Below are 25,000 nucleotides of genomic sequence, written 5' to 3'. Positions count from 1 at the left end.
ATGTTTATGTGTTCATGCATACATGTGTGTGTGCATGCATGCGTGTGTGCATGCGTGTGTGCGCGCACGTGCACGCGCGCGCCTGTGTGTGTGTGTGAGTGTGTCATGTGTGTGTGTGTATTCATGTGTGTGCATATGTGTGAGTGTGTGTGTGCATATGTGTGTCTATGTATGTGTAAATGAATATGAATGTGTGTATGTGTGTGTGTGTGTGTGTGTATGTGTATGACTGTGTGTGTGTGTGTGTGTGTGTGTGTGTGTGTGTGTGTGTGTGTGTGTGTGAAAGTGTGCTTATGGTGATGTGAGTGGGGTGTGTTGCTTTCTGTGTGTGCATGCATGCGTGTATGTGTGTGTGTGTGTGTGTATGTGTATGACTGTGTGTGTGTGTGTGTGTGTGTGTGTGTGTGTGTGTGTGTGTGTGTGTGAAAGTGTGCTTATGGTGATGTGAGTGGGGTGTGTTGCTTTCTGTGTGTGCATGCATGCGTGTATGTGTGTGTGTGTGTGTGTTTGTGTGAAAGTATGCATATGTTGAAGTGAGTGGGGAGTGTAGCTCTGTGTGTATGTGTGTATGTGTGTGTGTGTGTGTGTGTGCGTGCATGCATGAAAGTGTGCATATGTTGAAGTGAGTGGGGAGGAGTGTAGCTCTGTGTGTATGTGTGCATGCATGTTTGCATGCGTGCGTGCATGATTGTGTGTGTGTGTGTGTGTGTGTGTGTGTGTGTGTGTGTGTGGTTGGGGGGCATGTGGGGAGTCTGAGAGGATAAACTGACAACATACAATGATGGTTTCATTTTCTTTTCCACAGGGTAAGATGGGCGTTCCAGGCTTCCCCGGTATCAACGGTATTCCTGTGAGTATCCCCCTGACACTGTCCTCTTTATTACTACCTGAGATGTTATATTTTGCAATCACACCTGCACGTTTCACAACTTAAAAGAGTACTGACTGTTCAGTATAAGTTACATAATTGTTGGTGGTTAGTGTTAAAAAACTATGATTAACTCACTCAGTACGGCCAGTCCTCTCTTCTCCTCTACACAGACCCCTCGGATGTCCAGTGGGTGTCTGAATGACCCAACCTTTAGCTTCCGTCATCAGAATTGTGGTATTCTTTGTCAGCATTCACCTCTTCAGTGTAAGAGCCTTCCGCTTGTAATATTTTGATGGTGGTAATTGGGGAGAAACGCTGTTAACGTCGTCTCTTTCGCCGTTCGTATGGAGAGAGTTAAAAGGACTGGTATTACAGACAGGTGTTTATTGTAAGGGAAAAAAATATCCTTCATTATGTAGACTAATATTGATTGTTTATAAAGAAATATCAGTGGTAATAGTAAAAAGTAATGATTGCTGGTTGTTAGAAATAAAAAGATAGTGGAAAATATTTGTGATTAAAAAAACAGGCATTAACCATTTGAAAGTATCTTATTATATTGGTTGTTGTAGAAGTATCTCTGGTGACAATCACAGGTAATAACTGCTGGTCATGATGCTCAGGGTTCTGCCGTGTGTGTGTGTGTGTGTGTGTGTGTGTGTGTGTGTGTGTGTGTGTGTTTGAGGTGTGTGTGTGTGTGAGTGAGGTGTGTGTGTGTGTGAGTGAGGTGTGTGTGTGTGTGTGTGTGTGTGTGTGTGCGTGTGTGTGTGTGTGTGTGTGTGTGTGTGTGAGTGAGGTGTGTATGTGTGTGAGTGAGGTGTGTGTGTGTGTGTGTGTGTTTGAGGTGTGTGTGTGTGTGAGTGAGGTGTGTGAGTAGGGGAGGGGGGGAGGAGTGTATGTGGGTGTGATTGAATGACATTTTATTGTAAAGTCTTTTATAGGTTTGAAAGAACCATATAGATATGCTATTTAAGATGATTGTGATTATGATGTTTATGATGATGATAACTGTGGTGTTGATAATAATTGTGATGATATGATGATGATAATTATGATGATGATGATGATAATGATGATGATAGTGATGATGATAACAATAATAATAATGATGATGATAATGATTATTCAGGGTTTTCCCGGATCTGCCGGCCCCAGAGGTCCACCCGGTCTTGACGGCTGTAACGGCACACAGGTAAGAGACTGATATGCCTAAACATAGAAGTGTTACAAATGTGTGTGTGTGTGTGCGCGTGCGCGCACGTGCACGCTTTCTTGACGCGGTTGAAATGGCACACAGGTAAGAGATCGCTGCGTTTAAACATAGTGTTACAAGTGTGTGTGTGTGTGTGTGTGTGTGCGCGCGCGTTTGTGCGCACATGCTTTTCTTGACATGGTTGTAAAGGCACACAGGTAAGAGACTGTAAGAACGTAGTAGTGTTACAAGTATGTTGAGTGTGTGTGTGCATGTGTGTGTGTGAGCACTTTCATGACGCAGTTGTAACAGCACATAGGTAAAAGACTGATGTGTTTAAGCACAGAAGTGTTACAAATGTGTTTGTGTATGTGTGTGTGTGTGAGCGGTTTCTTGATGCGGTTGTTAACAGCACACAGGCAAGAGACGGACATGTTTGTGCAGTGGGTTTACTGGGGTTTCTTCTGGTGTTGTGTTATGGTTTTGTTTTTATATTTATTATTATTAATATATTTTTTGAAAATTTATATATATATATATTTATATATTTTTAATATTTTATTTATTTATTTTTTTGTTAGTTGAATGTCTTTTGATATTAGTGTGTGTGTTTGTGTGTGTGTGTGTGTGTGTGTGTTTGTGTGTGTGTGTAAAAGATAGAGAGCGATAGAGAGAGGGAGAGAGAGGGAGAAACAGACACACACGCACACACACACACACACACACACACACAGAAAGGGTGATAAGTAAACCCAAGGGAGGGAAAGAAGCAGAGAGAAAGAGACAGACAGGCAGGCAGACAGACAGACCAAACAAACAGACACACACACACACACACACACACACACACACAGACCAGAATATCTTCAGGCTAAAAGATTCGAACCCACCCTTTGATCCAGCAGCAATCAGACCCCCCCCCCTCTCCCTCCCACCCCACTTCCGCCCCCTACACCCCCTACCCACCCACACCTGGCGCTAGCAACAGAGGATACATACATACATATATATATATATATATATATATATATATATATATATCAGTCTGCAGGGTTTTGCCAGGGAATCAGTGGATAGTGGTAGTATAGGCCAGCTGGGAGGAAGGAAGGAAGGAGGGAGGGAAATAGGAAGGAAGGAAGGGAGAAAGAAGAGAAGGGAGGGAGGAAGGATGGAAGGAAGGAAAGGAAGGAGGGAAGGAAGGAAATAGAGAGGAAGGAGGGAGGGGGAAGGGAAAGGCAGGAAAGAGTCGAGGAAAGAAGGAAGGAGGGAAGGAGGGAGGGAAATAGGAAGGAAGGAAGGGAGAAAGAAGAGAAGGAAGGAAGAAAGGAAGTAGGGGGAAGGGAAAGGAAGGAAGGAGGGAAGGGTGGGAAATAGGGAGGGAGGGAGGAAGGAAGGAGGGAAGGAGGAAGAAGGAAGGGGAGGAAGGTAGTGACAGAAGGAAGGAAGGAAGTAGGGGGAAGGGAAAGGAAGGAAGGAGGGAAGGAGGAAGAAGGAAGGGGAGGAAGGTAGTGACAGAAGGAAGGAAGGAAGAAAGGAGAGAGAGAGAGAGAGAAAAAAAAAGTAATGTGTAGGGAGAGGGGCGTACAAGGGGTGGAGGTGGAGGGAGGGTGGAGGGAGCTGAATAGGATGGCAGGCAGAGCTGACAAACCATCCGTGAAGTTCAATCAGGCATGTCCTCCTCCCCTTTATCTTATCTCCCCTCCCCGCCCCACAGCCCATCTGCCCCCCCCCCCCCAGCCCCCCCTTGTCCCCAACCTGCACTGCTGAGTCTGCTTCTGGCTGGCTTCCAGCACACAGGCTCCCAGAGGTTGAGGAGCAAAGTGGCTGAATGGTTAAGATGCTTATCTGCCAGCACTGGAGTGTCCTTTAGGGTCTGGGTTCGAATCCTGCTCTCGCCCTTTTCTCCCTCTGCTTCTGGCCAGGCTCTGAGAGATTGAGGAGCAAGGTGGCTGAATGGTTAAGATGCTTCATCTGCCCATACAGTGTTAGTGAGGGTCTGGGCTCGAATCCTTCTCCTGCCCTTTTCTCCCGCTGTTTCTGGCCAGCTACCAGCACACAGGCAGGCTCCGACAGATGAAGGAGCAAGGTGGCTGAATGGTTAAGAGTCACTTATCTGCCAATACTACAGTGTCCGTGAGGGCCTGGGTTCAGATCCCGTTCTCAGCCCTTTCTCCCAAGTTTAACTGGAAAATCAAAGTGAGCGTCAAGTCATTCGGTTGAGACCATGAACCGAGGTCCCACATGCAGCAGGCACTCGGCACACTGTAAAAGAACCCACGGCAAGAAAAGGGTTGCCCTGGTACAAAATTTTGTAAGGGAAGTCCACTCTGACAGGTGCACAAATATATGCATGCACTCGACGGGCGCAGTAGCTGAGTGGTTAAAGCGTTGGACTGTCAATCTGAGGGTCCCGGGTTCGAATCATGGTGATGGCGCCTGGTGGGTAAAGGGTGGAGATTTTTTACGATCTCCCAGGTCAACATATGTGCAGACTTGCTAGTGCCTGAACCCCCTTCGTGTGTATATGCAAGCAGAAGATCAAATAGGCACGTTAAAGATCCTGTAATCCATGTCAGCGTTCGGTGGGTTATGGAAACGAGAACATACCCAGCATGCACCCCCCCCTGAAAACGGAGTATGGCTGCCTACATGGCGGGGTAAAAACGGTCATACACATAAAAGCCCACTGGTGTGCATACGAGTGAAGGCAAAAGAAGAAGAAGCATGCACTCAAGGCCTGACAAAATGCGTTGGGTCGAGCCGCTGTCAGGTATCTGCTTAGCAGGTGTGGTGTAGCAATTACGGATTTGTCCAATTACAGTGACACCTCCTTGAGAAACTGAAACTGAAACTGAGAGATGTGTCTTGGTGCACTGATGTCTGCTAGCTGCCAGACTTGCAGGTCAACCAGAAATGGTTGCCTCCTGTGGTGTAGGTGACGATGAGTGGGATTTTTGTTTGTTTGTTTGTTTGTTGATAATATGTGTGTGTGTGTGTGTGTGTTTATGCATTTTGAGAATTTCACATTGTGTTTGATTCATGAGTGTTGTGAACCATTCAAGTATTGGCTGTTTTTTTAATGGGTTTTTTTTTGTTTTTTGTTGTTGTTGTTGTTGTTTATCGGTTTGTAATCCTTCACACACTGATATCTCTCTGTCTCTGTCTCTGTCTCTCTCTCTCTCTCTCCCCCACACACACAAACACACACACACACACACACTCACTCACACACACACACACACTCTCTCTCTCTCTTTCTCCCTACCTATTTCTCTCTCCTATTCTCTCCCCCCCCCTTCCCCCCACCTTCCCCCTGTCTCTCTCTTCTCTCTCTCTCTCTCTCTCTGTCCATATCCTCTCCTTGTCTCTCCATGTCTATTTCTCTCTCTCATTCTTTCTAACCCCCCCCCCTGTCTCTCTCTCTATCTCTCCCCTCACCTCCAAACACACAACACAACACAACACACAACACAACACAACACAACAACACAACACAACACAACACAACACAACACAACAACACAACACAACACAACACAACACAACACACAACACAACACAACACAACACACAACACAACACACAACACAACACAACACTCAGGAAAAAACAACAGATGATGATGATGTTCTTGCTGTTTTGGAAAAAAACAACAGATGATGATGATGTTCTTGCTGTTTTGGAAAACAACAGATGATGATGATGTTCTTGCTGTTTTGGAAAAAACAACAGATGATGATGATGTTCTTGCTGTTTTTGAAAACAACAACAGATGATGATGATGTTCTTGCTGTTTTGGAAAACAACAGATGATGATGATGTTTTTGCTGTTTTGGAAAACAACAGATGATGATGATGTTTTTGCTGTTTTGGAAAAAACAACAACAGATGATGATGATGTTCTTGCTGTTTTGGAAAAACAACAACAGATGATGATGGTTTTCTTGCTGTTTTGGAAAAACAACAACAGATGATGATGATTTTCTTGCTGTTTTGGAAAAAAACAACAGATGATGATGATGTTCTTGCTGTTTTGGAAAAACAACAACAACAGATGACGATGATGTTATGGTTTTTGTTATTATAGTTGTTATCGTCGATGCTATAGTGACCTGTGACTCTTGCAGGGAGACCCTGGCTCACCCGGCTTACCTGGTCTACCCGGCTTGGAGGGCAGACCCGGCACACCCGGCCCCAAGGGAGCCAAGGGTGACGCGGCCCTGGGCATGCCGCTGGTCAAGGGACAGAAGGTTCGGTCACTTCCCGATCCATTGCTGGCCTCGCGGTCACTGTCGGAGAGTTTGTGTGGTGGTGGTGGTGGTGGTTGGTGGTGGTGGTGGTGGTGGTGGTTGTTGGTGGTGGTGGTTGTTGGTGGTGGGTGGTGGTGGGTGGTGGTGGTGGTTGGTGGTAGGGGTGGGGGTTTGTTTGAAGGGTGGTGTGTGATGGGGTGGGGGTGGGTGGGAGGAGGGGTGTAGACAGGGGTTGTTGGGGGTGGGGGTTTGTGTGAAGGGTGGTGTGTGATGGGGTGGATGTGGGTGGGAGAGGGGTGTAGACAGGGGTTGTTGGGGGTGGGGGTTTGTGTGAAGGGTGGTGTGTGATGGGGTGGGGGTGGGTGGGAGGAGGGGTGTAGACAGGGGTTGTTGGGGGTGGGGGTTTTTGTGAAGGGTGGTGTGTGATGGGGTGGATGTGGGTGGGAGGAGGGGTGTAGACAGGGGTTGTTGGGGGTGGGGGTTTGTGTGAAGGGTGGTGTGTAATGGGGTGGGGGTGGGTGGGAGAGGGGTGTAGACAGGGATTGTTAGGGGTGGGGGTTTGTGTGAAGGGTGGTGTGTCATGGGGGTATGGTGGGATGGTGTTTGCATACTTGTGTGTGTGTGTGTGTGTGGAGGGGAGGGGGGGGGTTCTGTTTGTGTCAGAGAGAGAGAGAGTTTGAGAGTGAGTTTGAGCAATTAGGAATATGCCTCTGTGTGTGTGTGTGTGTGTGTGTGTGTGTGTGTGTGTGTGTGTGTGTGTGTGCGCACCATTTCAGTGGCATTACTCCCACGCCGCTCATTCTGAGTCCCCTATACACAGCCACACCCAGGACTGTCACAGTCCCAGCATCGGCAGTCCACAGGGAATCATCGATGTTAGGTCACCAGGAGGCCACACACCAGAGTAGACCCTGCACTGCTGCTGAGTCACTTCGGTGGTGTTCAGTAGTGGGTTTTTTTTTCTTCTGATTTATCGTTCTTAGGACACCACCTACTAAGCCCCCTACTGACGACAGTAATAGCCTAGTCGCGGAGCCAGACTGAGTGAGCGTCCCACCCAGAGTGGAGAAGAGGCGTTTGATTTCCGTTCCTTGTGAACCAGTGATCAGGTTTCTGTAGCTGTGTATCCCTGGGAAAGGCTGTTTATTCTGAATGTGTGAATGGACACCTGACGTCCATCATTGGGGAAGATTTAATAAAAATGGGCGAAGTAGAAGTTTAGGCCTCGCCTTGACACAATGGTCATAAAAGGTTAGGGGACCTACACAACCTTTAAACCTTTTTTTTTTAACCCCCCGAAAACAGAGTATGGCTGCCTACAAGGCGGGGGTAAAAACGGTCATACACGTAAAAGCCCACTCGTGTACATACGAGTGAACGTGAGAGCTGCAGCCCACGAACAAAGAAAGAAGAGAGGAAGAAACCTTTTGAAGGTACGGAGTGAAAATGATAAGTTGATGATGATGGTGGTGATGATGATGATGATGGTGATGATTATGCCGGTGGTGGAGGAGATGACCATGACAGTGATCATGACAACAATGATTTTGATGATGACACCGATGGTGGTGGTGGTGGTGGTGGTGGTGGTGATGATGACGACGATGACAACAGTAATGACGATGATTTTGTTGGATGATGATCATGCTGGTGATGAGGATTTTTATGACGATGATGATAATGTTTATGATGGCTTTTTTTCAGGGAGAACAAGGTCCTTCAGGATTCCCTGGCTTACCTGTAAGTGAGAGCTGTGTTTTTCTGTCGGTCTGTCTGTCTGACTGTCTGCCTGTCTGTATGTCAGTCTTCCTGTGCACAAATACACATACATGAGTATTCACACAAAGGGGCATGCACACACTCGCATACACTGATGCAGACACAGCCACACACACAAACACACAGACACACGCAGACACACATACACCCACACACACAGACAAACAGACAGAGAGAGAGACACACACATAGTCACACAGACATAGACACGCATGCACACACACTCACACACACACACACAGAGTTAACTTTCACGAATTGTATGACAAACATGCAGAGAATTATAAATGACTGTTGCAGTTGTTCTGCTTATCAACATTGATCCTTTAAAAAATATATTTCTTTACTTTGGCAGAATGAAAAATCTTTTTTTTAAATTAAAAAAAAAAAAAAGCTTTCTGCTCTGCTTAGTGTGGGGGATGAGGGGGGAGGGGGAGAGAAGTATCCAACCTTCCAGTTACCCCCACCCCCTTTTTTTTCTTCTTATTAAGTAGGTTTTCTAGTCCATTTTCTACTCACTTTATTCACCTTCCTCCTCTTCCACTTTTTTTTTTTCTTTCTTTCTTCATTTTCTTCCCCTGCATACAATCTGCTTCCAACAAAACACAAACTTGCATTTCTTTTCATAAGTAAATTCCCACTCTCAGAGCCAACAAACAAATGGTTTTGTGTTTCCCAATGCTCCAAGTTACTGATAAGCTTATTCCTTTGTGTATGCAAAATCCCATTCCCAGAACTGACAAACAAAAGGTTTTGTGTTTTCTGTAGACTCTGAGTTACTGACAAGTTTGTATTCCTTTGTACAAGCAAAATTTCTTTCTCAGAACAAACAAAAGTTTTTGTGTTTTCCGTACACTCCAAGTTACTGACTAGCTTGTACACAAATTCCTTTGTACAAGCAAAATTCCTTTCTGAGAACAAACAAACAAAAGGTTTTGTGTTTCCATACACTCCCAAGTCACTGACAAGCTTTGTATTCCTTTGTACAAGCAAAATTCTTTTCTGAGAACAAACAAACAAAAGGTTTTGTGTTTCCAGTACACTCCAAGTTACTGACTAGCTTGTACACAAATTCCTTTGTGCAAGCAAAATTCCTTTCTGAGAACAAACAAACAAAAGGTTTTGTGTTTCCATACACTCCAAGTTACTGACAAGCTTTGTATTCCTTTGTACAAGCAAAATTCTTTTCTGAGAACAAACAAACAAAAGGTTTTGTGTTTCCATACACTCCCAAGTCACTGACAAGCTTTGTATTCCTTTGTACAAGCAAAATTCTTTTCTGAGAACAAACAAACAAAAGGTTTTGTGTTTCCATACACTCCCAAGTCACTGACAAGCTTTGTATTCCTTTGTACAAGCAAAATTCTTTTCTGAGAACAAACAAACAAAAGGTTTTGTGTTTCCATACACTCCCAAGTCACTGACAAGCTTTGTATTCCTTTGTACAAGCAAAATTCTTTTCTGAGAACAAACAAACAAAAGGTTTTGTGTTTCCATACACTCCAAGTTACTGACAAGTTTGTATTCCTTTGAACAAGCAAAATTCCTTTCTGAGAACAAACAAACAAAAGTTTTTGTGTTTTCCGTACACTCCAAGTTACTGACAAGCTTTGTATTCCTTTGTACAAGCAAAATTCTTTTCTGAGAACAAACAAACAAAAGTTTTTGTGTTTTCCGTACACTCCCAAGTCACTGACAAGCTTTGTATTCCTTTGTACAAGCAAAATTCTTTTCTGAGAACAAACAAACAAAAGTTTTTGTGTTTCCATACACTCCCAAGTCACTGACAAGCTTTGTATTCCTTTGTACAAGCAAAATTCTTTTCTGAGAACAAACAAACAAAAGGTTTTGTGTTTTCCGTACACTCCCAAGTCACTGACAAGCTTTGTATTCCTTTGTACAAGCAAAATTCCTTTCTGAGAACAAACAAACAAAAGTTTTTGTGTTTTCCGTACACTCCAAGTTACTGACAAGTTTGTATTCCTTTGAACAAGCAAAATTCTTTTCTCAGAACAAACAAACAAAAAGTTTTTGTGTTTTCCGTACACTCCAAGTTACTGACAAGCTTTGTATTCCTTTGTACAAGCAAAATTCTTTTCTGAGAACAAACAAACAAAAGGTTTTGTGTTTTCCGTACACTCCCAAGTCACTGACAAGTAAGTCAGGTTGGTGTATCAATGTGTTCTCAAGACTGTGATGCCCCTCTTGGTTGAAGAGTGATAATTATAAGCTGTTATTGCACTGCAGTTTATGTGTGCATGTTTAAGATGTTTTCTGAAAAGAAAAAAAAAAGTTTGACAAAACCAACACTTGTATCCTGATGATTGAGGGGATTGCTTTTTTTGTTTGTTTGTTTTGTTTTGTTTGTAGTGTGTATTGCCTGAATAAATATTTGTTTAATTAAACCAACACATGTGTCATGAGGATTGAGGGAATTGTTTTTGTTTTTTTTTCTTTTCTTTTTTTGTTTGTAGTGTGCATTGCCTGAATGAATATTTGTTTAATCAAACCAACACTTGTGATCCAGAAGGGATTGAGGGAACTGTTTTTTTTTTATTTTGTATTTTTTTGTTTGTAGTGTGCATTGCCTGAATGAATATTTGTTTAATCAAACCAACACTTGTGTCATGAAGATTGAGGGAATTGCTTTTTTGCTTTTTTCTTTTCCTTTTTTTTTTCTTTTTTTTTTTTGTCCACTGTCATGGAAGTCAGTGGAGTGATTTTTTTTTTTTCGCGAGGAATGTTTGTAATGTATGCCATGTTTATCAGGGAGCCCCTGGAGCTGATGGACCTATTGGACCCAAAGGAGAACCTGGCTTGCCTGGAATCGATGTGAGAGAAAAAAGTTTTCATGAGTTTTTTTGTGTGTGTTTAATTGTTATTATCATTATTATTATTGTTGTTCTTCTTATTCTTCGTTTTCTTCTTATCTTTTTTGTTGTTGTTGTTCCTGTTGTCTGTTTATCTGTGGCTCTGTTACCATCTTTCTCTCACTGTTATCTGTTGTCTCACTTTCTCGGTTTTAACTGACAAATTTTTCTTGTGTCTCTTACCCTTGGTTGTTTTTTTCATGCTCTCTGGTTGTTGTTGTTGTTTTATTTGTTCTCTTGTGTGTGTGTGTGTGTGTGTGTGTGTGTCCATGTTTTTGTTGTTTTTTTGTCTGCATATATGTCTGTGTGTCTGTTGTTGTTTCTTTCTTAAAATGTGTGTGTGTGTGTGTGTGTGTGTCCGTGTTTTTTGTTGTTTTTTTGTCTGCATATATATTTATGTGTCTGTTGTTTCTTTCTTAAAATCTGTGTGTGTGTGTGTGTGTGTAAGACTCAAAGCCTTGTTTTTGTCTAGAAAGAGTCGAAACATCGTTTTATCTTCTTCAAAAGGTGCCCTTTGATTTTTTTTTTTTTTTTTTTTTTACACCACATACTATGATATTTTTTAACTTCGTTTTTTCATGGTCCAGCAGCCACACCATTTTATTTCATCTTGTTGCCACACAGGGCCTGCCCGGGACGGACGGGATGAAGGGAGAGAAGGGATCCAACGGAGTCAGTCTGCGCGGAGGTCAAGGCCCCAGGGGAGACAAGGGCGAACCAGGTCCCCCAGGGTTGTCCGGGTCCTTTGACCAGGGCCCGACTGAGTTCATCCATGGACCGCCGGGCCCACGGGGAGAACCTGGAGAAGATGGTGACCCGGTGGGTATATATAGTGCAGGAAGAGTTGGCCTTGTGGAAATGTTTGGAAAAAAAAAAATTGTGTGTGTGATTATTATTAAAATCGATCTTTTATTTGTTCATTCATTTTTTTTGTTTTGTGAAAAATTCTTCTTCTCTTTCTTCTTCTTCTTCTTAACATTGTTGTTATTATTAATGTTGCTGTTGTTGTATCATTATGATTATTGAAATTTAAAAGATATCTTCTTTGAATTGATAATGAGGTTGAGGAAAATGAAATAGAAATATTCTGGCTTTTTTTTTTTTTGTTTTTTTGTTATTGGTACAAATGGATTTTTAAGTGCAGTTTTTTTGTGTGTGTTTCTTTTTGTTAAATGTATGATCATTTTCTTTGTCTTGTTCAATAGGTTTTTTTGTTGTTTTTTTGGTCCATTTTCTCTCTTCTTTTCTTCTTCTTTTCTGTGCTCCTTTCTGCATATTTTCATGTACTTAAAAAGTGTTTATATGTATGTATAATGCTGTTTGTTTGTTTGCATGTTTGTACGATGTTAAACATAGTCCATCGTCCTTGTTTGTTCAGTGTAACCATTTGCCTTCTGTGCGTCTTTCATATTTTAATGTATTTACATATCTGTTCATTTTGTTTATTTATCTGGTTTCATTTTGTTTTTAGGCTAATGTTATATACATACCTATGGAAGCCTCTCAACAGTCCATGCATTTGTCAGGTATCTGAGAGAGAGACAGAGAGAGAGAGAGAGAGAGAGAGAGAGAGAGAGAGAGACTGAAGATGACACTTGTTTGTTTTTTGCCACAGGGAATGAAGGGTGATAGTGGAGAGCCTGGTTATCCTGGTGAACAAGGTCGCAGGGTATGTACACTTTGTCGCTTTAATTTACTCGTGATCTAATCTCTTTAATTTAACTTATACTTGATTTTGAGCTGAGATGTCCAATTTTACGATAAAGATGCTGATCCTAGTGATGATGTAACTGATGTTTTTATGACTTACATGGATGTTTTCATGCCTGAAACTGATGCTCCTTCCTATGCCATGTCTGTTTAAAGTTTGGTTGTATGTTTTACAGATTAGTATTAATTTATATTGATTTCACCACTATATTCATTGAATATGTGAGCATGTGAATATACAATAAGTGTGCATGGGTGCTTGGATATGGGCGGGTGTGTGCGTGCACGTATGTATGTGCGTGTTTTAAATGATGGAAAGTTATTGGACTTGCTTTGCTATGACTGAGTTGAGTGTTATTTTGTTACGTGTATGTTGTATGCCAAATTTTTATCATTTTGCTTGTAATTTGTATGTATCACAGACATCACCACGCTTTAAAGGTATTCTTATTTATGTGGAGTGATGGCCTAGAGGTAACGCGTCCGCCTAGGAAGCTAGAGAATCTGAGCGCGCTGGTTCGAATCACGGCTCAGCCGCCAATATTTTCTCCCCCTCCACTAGACCTTGAGTGGTGGTCTGGATGCTAGTCATTCGGATGAGACGATAAACTGAGGTCCCGTGTGCAGCATGCACTTAGCGCACGTAAAAGAACCCATGGCAAGAAAAGGGTTGTTCCTGGCAAAATTCTGTAGAAAAATCCACTGCGATAGGAAAAACAAATAAAACTGCACGCAGGAAAAAATACAAAAAAATGGGTGGCGCTGTAGCATAGCGACGCGCTCTCCGTGGGGAGAGCAGCCCGAATCTCACACAGAGAAATCTGTTGTGATAAAAAGAAATACAAATACAAATACAAATATTTTGATTCTGAGGTGTGACGGGCGCAATAGCCGAGTGGTTAAAGCGTTCCCGGGTTCGAATCACGGTGACGGTGCCTGGTGGGTGAAGGGTGGAGATTTTTCCGATCTCCCAGGTCAACATATGTGCAGACCTGCTAGTACCTGAACCCCCTTCGTGTGTATATGCAAGCAGAAGATCAAATACGCACGTTAAAGATCCCGTAATCCATGTCGGCGTTCAGTGGGTTATGGAAACAAGAACATACCCAGCATGCACACCCCCGAAAATGGAGTATGGCTGCCTACATGGCGGGGTAAAAACGGTCATACACGTAAAAGCCCACTTGTGTGCATACGAGTGAACGTGGGATTTGCAGCCCTCGAATGCAGAAGAAGAAGAAAAAGAAGAAGGTTCTGAGGTGGCAGAATGGTTAAGATGCTCATCTGCCAATACAGACTCCTTGAGGGTCTGGGTTCGAATCCCGCTCCTTGCCCTTTCTCCCAAGTTTGACTGGAATAATCAAACTGAGCGTTGAAGTCATTCGGATGAAATGATAAACCGAGGTCCCAGGTGCAGCATGTATTTGGCGCACTGAAAAAAAAACAAAAAAACAAGAAGAAAACATGGCAATGACAGTGTTGTTCTCTGGCAAAATTCTGTAGAAGAGATCCACTCAAGGTAGGTAAACGAATAATCAGGTAAACAAATAAATGTGCATGCGCTTTCCTGACAAAGCGCGTTGGGTTATGGTGCCGCTCAGGTATCTGCCTTGCAGATGTGGTGTAGAGTATATGGATTTGTCTGAACGCAGTGATGCCTCCTTGAGGAACTGAAATTCATCATTCCTTTGGCAGGCTCGATAAGTGGGGGAAAAAAAAAGGCCAACGATTGTTGAATTTTTCTTCTTGGAAGAGACTTTCTATGTAATTTATTTCATGCAGCCTAGACGGTTTGGTTGAACTTAAGTAATGTTACAAAGATGAGCAACATAGTCTGATCTATCCTGAGGTTTATTACCAGAAAAATACTGTCATCATTTATGTTGTGTTTCATATAGTTTGTATTCTGTTTCTGATAGTTATGTTTTATTTTAATTGTTTATGTTTAATCATGGTGTAAAATACTGTTGCTGTAGTATAATATCCTCCATGCCCCAAAAGGGGTGAAAGGATTAAATATTCTTGATTCTTATATATAAATGAAGAATTCTTATATGTTAATGAGGAATTCTTATATGTAAATGAGGAATCTGCTCCCTTTTTTATACCCACCTTTTATTTCTTTCATAAAGCAGCACCGCCTTGAAACCGAAGAAATATGGTGTTTCAGGGTCTACCCGGACCCAAAGGAATGCTGGGAGAAAAAGGAGTACCCGGAATTGCTGGACCTCGGGTAGGTTGCCATTGTTGGTCGGTGTGTGTGTGTGTGTGTGTGTGTGTGTGTGTGTGTGTGTGTGTGTGTGTGTGTGTGTGTGTGTGTGTGTGTGTGTGTGTGTGTGTGTGTGTGTGTGTGTGTGTGTGTGTGCATGTTGTCTTCAGTTGAATGTGTTTCCACTTGAAGTGATAATAGTGTGTATGTGCGTGCGTGTGTGTGTGTGTGTGTGTGTGTGTGTGTCCTTGTTTTGTTAAGTTATATATAGACAGACATAGAAACACACACAGAAATACCATATTTGTTGTATTGTTCAGTTACTGACAGACATAGAAACACATGCCTGTTCCAAGTATGTTGTGTGGTTAATTTATAGACAGATAAGACACCTATACCGTGTATGTGTTGTTGTTAAATTATTGACAGATAAAGATACACACACATACACAATGTACGTTTTGTTGTTAAGTTATAGACAGTTATAGATACACACACATATACCATGTACATTATGTTGTAAATTTACAGACAGATATAGATATACACACATATATTATGTATGTTCTTTTGTTAAGTCATTAACAGATATAGTAACACACACATATACAATGTATGTTTTTTTGTAAAGTCACTGACAGGTAGAGAAACACACACCGATACTGTGTAAGTTGTGTTGTTAAGTTATATAGACAGATGTAGAGACACATATACCGTGCATGTTGAGTTGCTAAGTTTCTGACAGGTATAGAAACACACACCCAAGCCAGTAGTTACGACATGTTCCTTTTTCGTAACGCAGGGCAAACAAGGTTTTCCTGGAAATCCTGGTCTCCCTGGAATGAAGGTGAGTTGATTGGTGTTCATTAGTGTTGATTAGTTAACTCACTCAGTACGGCCAGTCCTCTCTTCTCCTCTGCACAAACCCCTCGGATGTCCAGTGGGTGTCTGAATGACCCAACCTTTAGCTTCCGTCGTCAGAATTGTGGTATTCTTTGTCAACATTCACGTCTTCAGTATATAAGAGCCTTCCGCTTGCAATATTTTGATGATGGTAATTGGGGTGAAACGCTGTTAATGTCGTCTCTTTCGCCGTTCGTATGGAAAGAGTTGATAAGTGTGTCATTGAGTGTTGCTAGTGAAAGACATGTAGCCCTTTTTGTTGAAGGTCGTCTCAAGCAGTGCTGTGAGCTGATTGGTGTTATCTGATGTTAGGGTTAATTAGAATGTCAATGATTGTTGTGAGTGAAACGTGTTGCCCTGTTTTTGAAGATAGTCTCAAGCGGTGCCATGATGTTTATTTAGTAGTTGCAGAAATAGAAGTAGTTAAAGTAGTACTTTTATCATTGTTGTTATTTGTATATATTTTATCATTATTTTTTTTTGTTTATTTGTATACAGCTATTTCTGTTTGGTGCCATTCAAATTGTCTTTTTATTTTTCATACATTTTATTTGTTTGTTATTATGTTGGACACGTGCTGCTGCCAAAAAAGGATATCTCTGTACCAAAGTATAGACAATAAAGTTTGTCTATTCATGTATCTGTATTCAAATTATTATTATTATTATTATAAAGCAGACTACACACAGGTTAAGTGATGAAAACTAGTCATTAAAAAAAAACACTACATAAACTGGAACTTTATTTATAAGTGCCTTGCAGTCTGCTGGTTGACTATGACGAGGCAAGAACCCTGCACATGCTGAAAAACTAAACTTGATATCAAAGAAATGGTTTCGTACTCTTATGATATCATACCAGTTATTATTTTTATCATTATTACCATTGCTGTAAATCTGTGTGGACAGGAGGAAGGTGGCGGAATGGTTAAGACGCTCACCTGCCAATAAAGAGTCTGTGAGGGTCTGTGTTCAAATCCCGCTGGCGCCCTTTCTCCCAAGGTTTGACTGGAGAATTGAACTGAGCATCCAGTCAGTTCTTTGGATGAGATGATAAACCAAGGTCCCGTTTGCAGCGCGCAAATAGCGCACTGAAAAAGAACCCATGGCAATGAGAGTGTTACCCTCTGGCAAAATTACATAGAAGAAATAGGATGCTGTGCTCTAGTGGCATAAAGACGTTTGAAAACAAAGAGAATGCTGGCTATTAAGGAGAAACATGAGCGAAGGAAGCAGGGCTCAACTTCTGGAGACGTTTTCCCTTGCAACACCTGTGAGAAGTGCTGCGCATCCAGAATCCCATGGCAACGAGAGTGTTGCCCTCTGGCAAAGTTACATAGAAGAAATCCACTCAGATAGGTGATGGAGTCTCCTGTCAGTCCGACGGATGAGTAGGCAGGCAGGCTTATCTGTCGGTGTGTGTCCCCATATGGGAGAAGAGGCCGATTCTGGATGCGTAGCACTTCCCACGGGTGTTGCAAGGGAAAACATCTCCAGAAGTTGAGCCCTGCTTCCTTCGCTCACGCTTCTCCTTAATGGCCAGCATTCTCTTGTTTTCAAACGTCTTTATGCCACTAGAGCACAGCATCCTCCAGCGACAGCGGTCAAGGGCATCAGTTTCCCAGGAAGCGATGTCTGTGTCACAGGCTTTGAGGTTTGATAGGTACACAAAATGTATATGCATGCACTTGAGGCCTGACAGAGCGCGTTGGGTTTTGCTGCAAGTCAGGCATCTGCCTAGCAGATGTGGTGTAGCATGTATGGATTTGTCCGAACGCAGTGACACCTCCTTGAGAGACTGAAACTGAAACTGAAACTGAAACTAAAGCAGACTTCACACAGGTTAAATGTTGAAAACAGTTACTAAAAAACAACAACACACACACGTAAACTTGAACTTTCTTTCCAAACTTTGTGACCAGGCAAGAGCCCTGCTCATGCATGCTGAAAAACTCAACGTGATGTTTATTGAATAGTGTCATACTCAATGATATCATAACAATTGTTATTGTCATTATCAGCATTATTATTGTTATTATTATTATCCTTTTTATTATTGTTGTTGTTGTTGTTATCATTATTATTATTATTATTATCATTGCTACTGTCATCAGTATTTCTTGTGCTTCTGTGCAGGGCGACCGTGGTATGGATGGACTGCCAGGTCTGCCAGGCCTGATCGGAATGAAAGGAGAACGAGGCATACCCGGATTGGACGGACCGTCAGGACCGCAGGGACCTCCGGGAAGGCCAGGGGTAAGCATCGTCTAATGGTTGTGAAGGAAATGATGGCGTCGTCCAGTCGCTGTGAAGGAAATGATGGCGTCGTCCAGTGGCTGTGAAGGAAATGTTGGCATCGTCCAATCGCTGTGAAGGAAATGTTGGCATCGTCCAATGGCTGTGAAGGAAATGTTGGCATCGTCCAATGGCTGTGAAGGAAATGTTGGCATCGTCCAATGGCTGTGAAGGAAATGTTGGTATCGTCCAATCACTGTGAAGGAAATGATGGTATCGTCCAATGGCTGTGAAGGAAATGTTGGCATCGTCCAATGGCTGTGAAGGAAATGTTGGCATCGTCCAGACTCTGTGAACCTGATTATGCTACGGAACAAATGTTAGCATTGTCCAATCACCGAGAACCTGATTATCATATGGTACAAATGTTGGCATCATCCAATTGCTGAGAACCTGATTATAAAATTGAACAAATGTTGGCATTGTCCAATCAAAACAATCGAATGCAGTGCAGAACAATGCAACGCAATGCAGTGCAGCGCAATTCAATACAATACAGTACAATACAGTACCATGCAGTATAATGCAATATAATGCAGTACAGTAAAATACAGTGCAATGCAATGCAATCCAGTCCAGTCCAGTCCAATGTAATCCAACATAATACAATACAGTACCAACCTTTCCACTCCCCTTCTACCTGCCTACCTACCTAACCTACTCTGAATCACACTTACCTAACCACCTCACAATCACACCTACTTACCCACCTCACAATCACACCTACCTAACACCTACCTACCCACCTCACAATCACACCTACCTAGCAGTCATACCTCCATACCCACCTCACAACCACACCTACCTAACACCTACCTACCCACCTCACAATCACACCTACCTACCCACCTCACAATCACACCTACCTAACCACCTCACAATCACACCTACCTACCCACCTCACACTCACACCTACCTAACCACCTCACACTCACACCTACCTACCCGCCTCACAATCACACCTACCTAACCACCTCACAATCACACCTACCTAACCACCTCACACTCACACCTACCTACCCACCTCACAATCACACCCACCTACCCACCTCACAATCACACCTACCTAACCACCTCACACTCACACCTACCTAACCACCTCACAATCACACCCACCTACCCACCTCACAATCACACCTACCTAACCACCTCACACTCACACCTACCTACCCACCTCACACTCACACCTACCTAACCACCTCACAATCACACCTACCTAGCAGTCATACCTCCATACCCACCTCACAATCACACCTACCTACCCACCTCACACTCACACCTACCTAACCACCTCACAATCACACCTACCTAACCACCTCACACTCACACCTACCTAACACCTGCCTACCCACCTCACAATCACACCTACCTACCCACCTCACAATCACACCTACCTAACCACCTCACACTCACACCTACCTAACCACCTCACACTCACACCTACCTAACACCTGCCTACCCACCTCACAATCACACCTACCTACCCACCTCACAATCACACCTACCTAACACCTACCTACCCACCTCACAATCATACCTACCTACCCACCTCACACTCACACCTACCTAACACCTGCCTACCCACCTCACAATCACACCTACCTACCCACCTCACAATCACACCTACCTAACACCTACCTAACCACCTCACACTCACACCTACCTACCCACCTCACAATCACACCTACCTAACACCTACCTACCCACCTCACAATCACACCTACCTAACCACCTCACAATCACACCTACCTACCCACCTCACACTCACACCTACCTACCCACCTCACAATCACACCTACCTACCCACCTCACAATCACACCTCACAATCACACCTACCTACCCACCTAACAATCACACCTACCTACCCACCTCACAATCACACCTACCTACCCACCTCACAATCACACCTACCTACCCACCTCACACTCACACCTACCTACCCACCTCACACTCACACCTACCTAACCACCTCACACTCACACCTACCTACCCACCTCACAATCACACCTACCTACCCACCTCACAATCACACCTACCTAACACCTACCTAACCACCTCACACTCACACCTACCTACCCACCTCACAATCACACCTACCTAACACCTACCTACCCACCTCACAATCACACCTACCTAACCACCTCACAATCACACCTACCTACCCACCTCACACTCACACCTACCTACCCACCTCACAATCACACCTACCTACCCACCTCACAATCACACCTCACAATCACACCTACCTACCCACCTCACAATCACACCTACCTAACCACCTCACAATCACACCTACCTACCCACCTCACACTCACACCTACCTAACCACCTCACACTCACACCTACCTACCCACCTCACACTCACACCTACCTAACCACCTCACACTCACACCTACCTACCCACCTCACACTCACACCTACCTACCCACCTCACAATCACACCTACCTACCCACCTCACAATCACACCTACCTAGCAGTCATACCTCCATACCCACCTCACAATCACACCTACCTACCCACCTCACACTCACACCTACCTACCCACCTCACACTCACACCTACCTACCCACCTCACACTCACACCTACCTACCCACCTCACAATCACACCTACCTAGCAGTCATACCTTCATACCCACCTCACACTCACACCTACCTACCCACCTCACACTCACACCTACCTACCCACCTCACAATCACACCTACCTACCCACCTCACAATCACACCTACCTACCCACCTCACAATCACACCTACCTACCCACCTCACACCTACCTACCCACCTCACAATCACACCTACCTACCCACCTCACAATCACACCTACCTACCCACCTCACACTCACACCTACCTACCCACCACACACTCACACCTACCTACCCACCTCACACTCACACCTACCTACCCACCTCACAATCACACCTACCTACCCACCTCACAGTCACACCAACCTAGCAGTCATACCTCCATACCCACCTCACAATCACACCTACCTAACCACCTCACAGTCACACCAACCTAGCAGTCATACCTCCATACCCACCTCACAATCACACCTACCTACCCACCTCACACTCACACCTACCTACCCACCTCACACTCACACCTACCTACCCACCTCACACTCACACCTACCTACCCACCTCACACTCACACCTACCTACCCACCTCACACTCACACCTACCTACCCACCTCTCACTCACACCTACCTTACAGGGAAAAGGCGCAGTGGGAGAGCCAGGCCCCAGGGGTTACACAGGACCAGCAGGCTTGCCTGGTGACCCTGGATTGCCGGGCCTTCCGGGGCAGGACGGACCGCGGGGCCTTCCGGGTGCTGAGGGGGGACGAGGTGTGCCAGGTCAGCCCGGACCCCAGGGCAGAGACGGACCCAAGGGAGAGCAGGGAGACGGTGGACCCTCAGGTGAGAGTGGCCTCCCTTTTATATGGGTAATAATAATGACAAGAAGAAGTTATATAATGGTGATAATAATGATAATTGTGATGATAATGATAATTATAATGATACTAGGAAGAAAGAATAATGATAATAATTGTAATATTGATAATAATAAAAAAAATTCAAAAAGCTATACAAGTAACCTTATCAGCAGTAAGTTTGTTCAGCATGAAGAAATTTCTCAACACATTGTTCCCTTCCCATGATTTTTTTCAGGACTTCCTGGTCAATTGAATAGTTGCATCAAAAATCTTAGCAGCACTGTGTCTGCTCATTGTAAACAGTCAATACAGAATCTTTGGAACAGCAGTAACTCGAGTGACCGTATCAGTACCACATTTGTTTAGCATGAAAAAAATTCTCAAGGCATTGTTCCCTCCCCATGATTGTTCCAGGACTTCCCGGTTTGGACGGACGGCCAGGACTCCCCGGCCGCCCAGGAATCAAAGGAGAGCCGGGTATGTCAGGAGAGCCGGGTCTGAGCATCCCCGGAGTGCGAGGTCCCCCAGGTCTGTCCGGTCTGGACGGGATCCCGGGGCAGAAGGGAGAGCGAGGTCCTGTGGGTCTGCCGGGTCTGCCAGGGAATTCCTCCCAGGGACTTCCAGGTCTGCCGGGTCCCAAGGGCGACAAGGGAGACCAGGGATTCTCCGGCCTGCCCGGGCGTGACGGCCAGCCTGGTGTGCCTGGAGAGAAGGGTGAGGGGGCTTTGGTGATGATCGTTGTGATGGCGATGATGATGATGATGATGATGACAGCCTGGTGTGCCTGGAGAGAAGGGTGAGGGGGCTTTGGTGATGATCGTTGTGATGGCGATGATGATGATGATGATGACAGCCTGGTGTGCCTGGAGAGAAGGGTAAGAGGGTTCTTCTGATGATGATCATAATGATGTCAGTGATGATGATGATGATGATGATGATGATGATGAGGTGAGCTGTGTGTGTATGTGGTGGGGGGTGTGTGTGTGTGTGTGTGTGTGTGTGTGTGTTGTGTATGTGTGTGTATCAAGGAAGAGGTGAAGAAAATGAAGGGAGGACGGAAAGAAAGATAGGAGAGGAAGAAAAGAAAAGAAAAAAAAGACAGTGATGATACTGATGATGATGATGATGATGACGACAATGATGTCGCCAGTGACAACACACACACAAAACACACACACACACACACACACACAAACACACACAGACACACACACACACACACACACACACACACACACACACACACACACACAAACATCACCTGACTAAAAAAAAATAAAACCCGCCCACCTTCACGTCATCAACTCAGGTCTTGCTGGCGGCCCCTGTGACCTGTGTCTGCCGGGAATGAAGGGAGAGAAGGGCTCACAGGGTCTGGATGGTCTCCCTGGATTGCCGGGCGAGAGAGGCTTGTCCGGTCTTCCGGGACTCAAAGGAGAACCCGGTGAAGATGGATCTTCGGGACTACCTGGTCTGCCCGGCCTTCCGGTATGTTATGTCACTGTCGCAATGAGAAAAGGAAAGGGAGGTGAGGAGTGAGGAAGGGAGGGAGAGAGGATGGATGAACAGATGGATGGACAGAAGGATGGGAGGGAGGAGGGGAAGGAACGGAAGGGAGGGAGTTGGGGGGGAGGGAGGGAGGATGGAAGGGGGGAGGGAGGAAGGGAGGAGGGCAAGGAAAGAAGGAGGGAGGAGGAGAGGGGCAAGGAAAGAAAGGGAGGAGGGAGGGAGGTGGGGAGGAAGGGAGGGAGGGAGGATGGACAAGGAAGGGAGGGAGGATGGACAGAGGAAGGGAGGGAGGGGGGAAGGAATGGAAGGGAGGGAGGGGGGGAGGATGGACAGAGGAAGGGAGGGAGGGGGGAAGGAATGGAAGGGAGGGAGGGGGGAGGATGGACAGAGGGAGGAAGGAAGGGGGGAGGGAGGAAGGAATGGAAGGGAGGGAGGGGGTGGGAGGGGAGGGAGGAAGGAATGGAAGGAAGGGAGGGAGGAAGGAAGGGGGGAGGGAGGAAGGAATGGAAGGGAGGGAGGGAGGGAGGAAGGGGGGAGGGAGGAAGGAATGGAAGGGGGGAGGGAGGAAGGAATGGAAGGAAGGGAGGGAGGAAGGAAGGAAGGAATGGAAGGGAGGGAGGGGTGGGAGGGAGGAAGGAATGGAAGGGAGGGAGGGAGGAAGGAAAGAAAGAGAGAGAGATAAGAACCTTTGGTTAGTTCTGTCAATGGAAAAGAGAAGGAGGGAGAAAGGGGGGAAGAAAGAAAGAAAGAGGAGGAAGAATGAAATGAAAAGGAGGGAGGAAGGAAGAAGTAAATGAAGACAATGAAGGAAAGAAAGAAACAAAGAAAGAGAGGAGTGTGTATGGAGATTATGGAATGCAGACTAATTTATTATCCCCAACAAGAAAGTAAATAGGTGTTTATCTTGAAGTAATTGTGTGTTTATGTGCCTGTTTTTTGTGGGGGAGGGAGGGAGTTTTGGGAGGAGGGTTGTGTGGGTGGGGGTGGGTATGTGTGAATGATGTGTGTTATGTGCATGTGTGTGCAGGGAACAGAGGGGTTGCCAGGGTTACAGGGAGACAGAGGTCTGAAAGGAGAGCCAGCCCAAGCCACCGTGCTCCAGGGACCCGAAGGTTGGTGTCTTAACCATCCACAGTAACCATCAATGCACATTGACACACACTGATACAGCACAATACAGTGTCTAACCATCCACAGTAACCTTCACTGCACGCCATTCAGCACAACACAGTGTCTAACCATCCACAATAACCATCACTGCACACTGATACAGCACAATACAGTGTCTAACCATCCACAATAACCTTCACTGCACACTGATACAGCACAATACAGTGTCTAACCATCCACAGTAACCTTCACTGCACACTGATTCATCACAACACAGTGTCTAACCATCCACAATAACCATCACTACACACTGACACAGCACAATACAGTGTCTAACCATCCACAATAACCTTCACTGCACGCCATTACAGCAGAATACAGTGTCTAACCATCCACAATAACCATCACTACACACTGATACAGCACAACACAGTGTCTAACCATCCACAATAACCATCACTACACACTGATACAGGATGATTCAGCACAATTCAGCATCGTTCCTTTATTCATTTATAGTCTGCTCATCTAAGATGATGATATTAGACTGAAAATAAATGATATTATCATTATTATTGTCATTATTTGCGTTATGATTTTTTTTCTCATAATGGTGATTATTATTATCATTAATTCGAAATCATTTGTGAAAATCAGTGGCAGGGGAAGGAATATTCAACTGAAAAGGGGGCGGTAATACAGGATGACAGGAGTATACAGCACAATACAGCATCTAGCCATCCACAATAACATATACTGCACACAAAAAGAACAGGATGATTCAGTGTCTACTAATCCACAATAACTTGCACCGCACACTAATACAGCATGATGCAGTTTAGTACAGCACACCACAGTGTCTAAC

The 25,000-nt window shown here is 44.5% G+C and overlaps 1 protein-coding gene across 1 annotated transcript in view; it reads left to right on the top strand.

The window, feature by feature from the left end:
- Positions 1-25,000, top strand: part of LOC143275256 (uncharacterized) — a 95,940-nt gene that overhangs the window by 29,509 nt on the left and 41,431 nt on the right. Inside the window, exons 3-16 of the mRNA XM_076579232.1 lie at positions 806-850; positions 2,001-2,063; positions 6,191-6,313; positions 8,018-8,053; positions 10,862-10,924; positions 11,587-11,781; positions 12,578-12,631; positions 14,843-14,905; positions 15,684-15,728; positions 17,920-18,039; positions 21,295-21,499; positions 21,931-22,230; positions 22,826-23,004; positions 24,053-24,137. Coding sequence (XP_076435347.1) covers positions 806-850; positions 2,001-2,063; positions 6,191-6,313; positions 8,018-8,053; positions 10,862-10,924; positions 11,587-11,781; positions 12,578-12,631; positions 14,843-14,905; positions 15,684-15,728; positions 17,920-18,039; positions 21,295-21,499; positions 21,931-22,230; positions 22,826-23,004; positions 24,053-24,137 — 1,576 coding nt within the window. The remainder of the gene's footprint in view (positions 1-805; positions 851-2,000; positions 2,064-6,190; positions 6,314-8,017; positions 8,054-10,861; positions 10,925-11,586; positions 11,782-12,577; positions 12,632-14,842; positions 14,906-15,683; positions 15,729-17,919; positions 18,040-21,294; positions 21,500-21,930; positions 22,231-22,825; positions 23,005-24,052; positions 24,138-25,000) is intronic.

The sequence above is a fragment of the Babylonia areolata genome, chromosome 30, assembly GCF_041734735.1.
Source record: "Babylonia areolata isolate BAREFJ2019XMU chromosome 30, ASM4173473v1, whole genome shotgun sequence".
Taxonomy (NCBI): Eukaryota; Metazoa; Mollusca; class Gastropoda; order Neogastropoda; family Buccinidae; genus Babylonia; species Babylonia areolata.
This window is presented reverse-complemented; position numbering and strand designations above follow the sequence as displayed.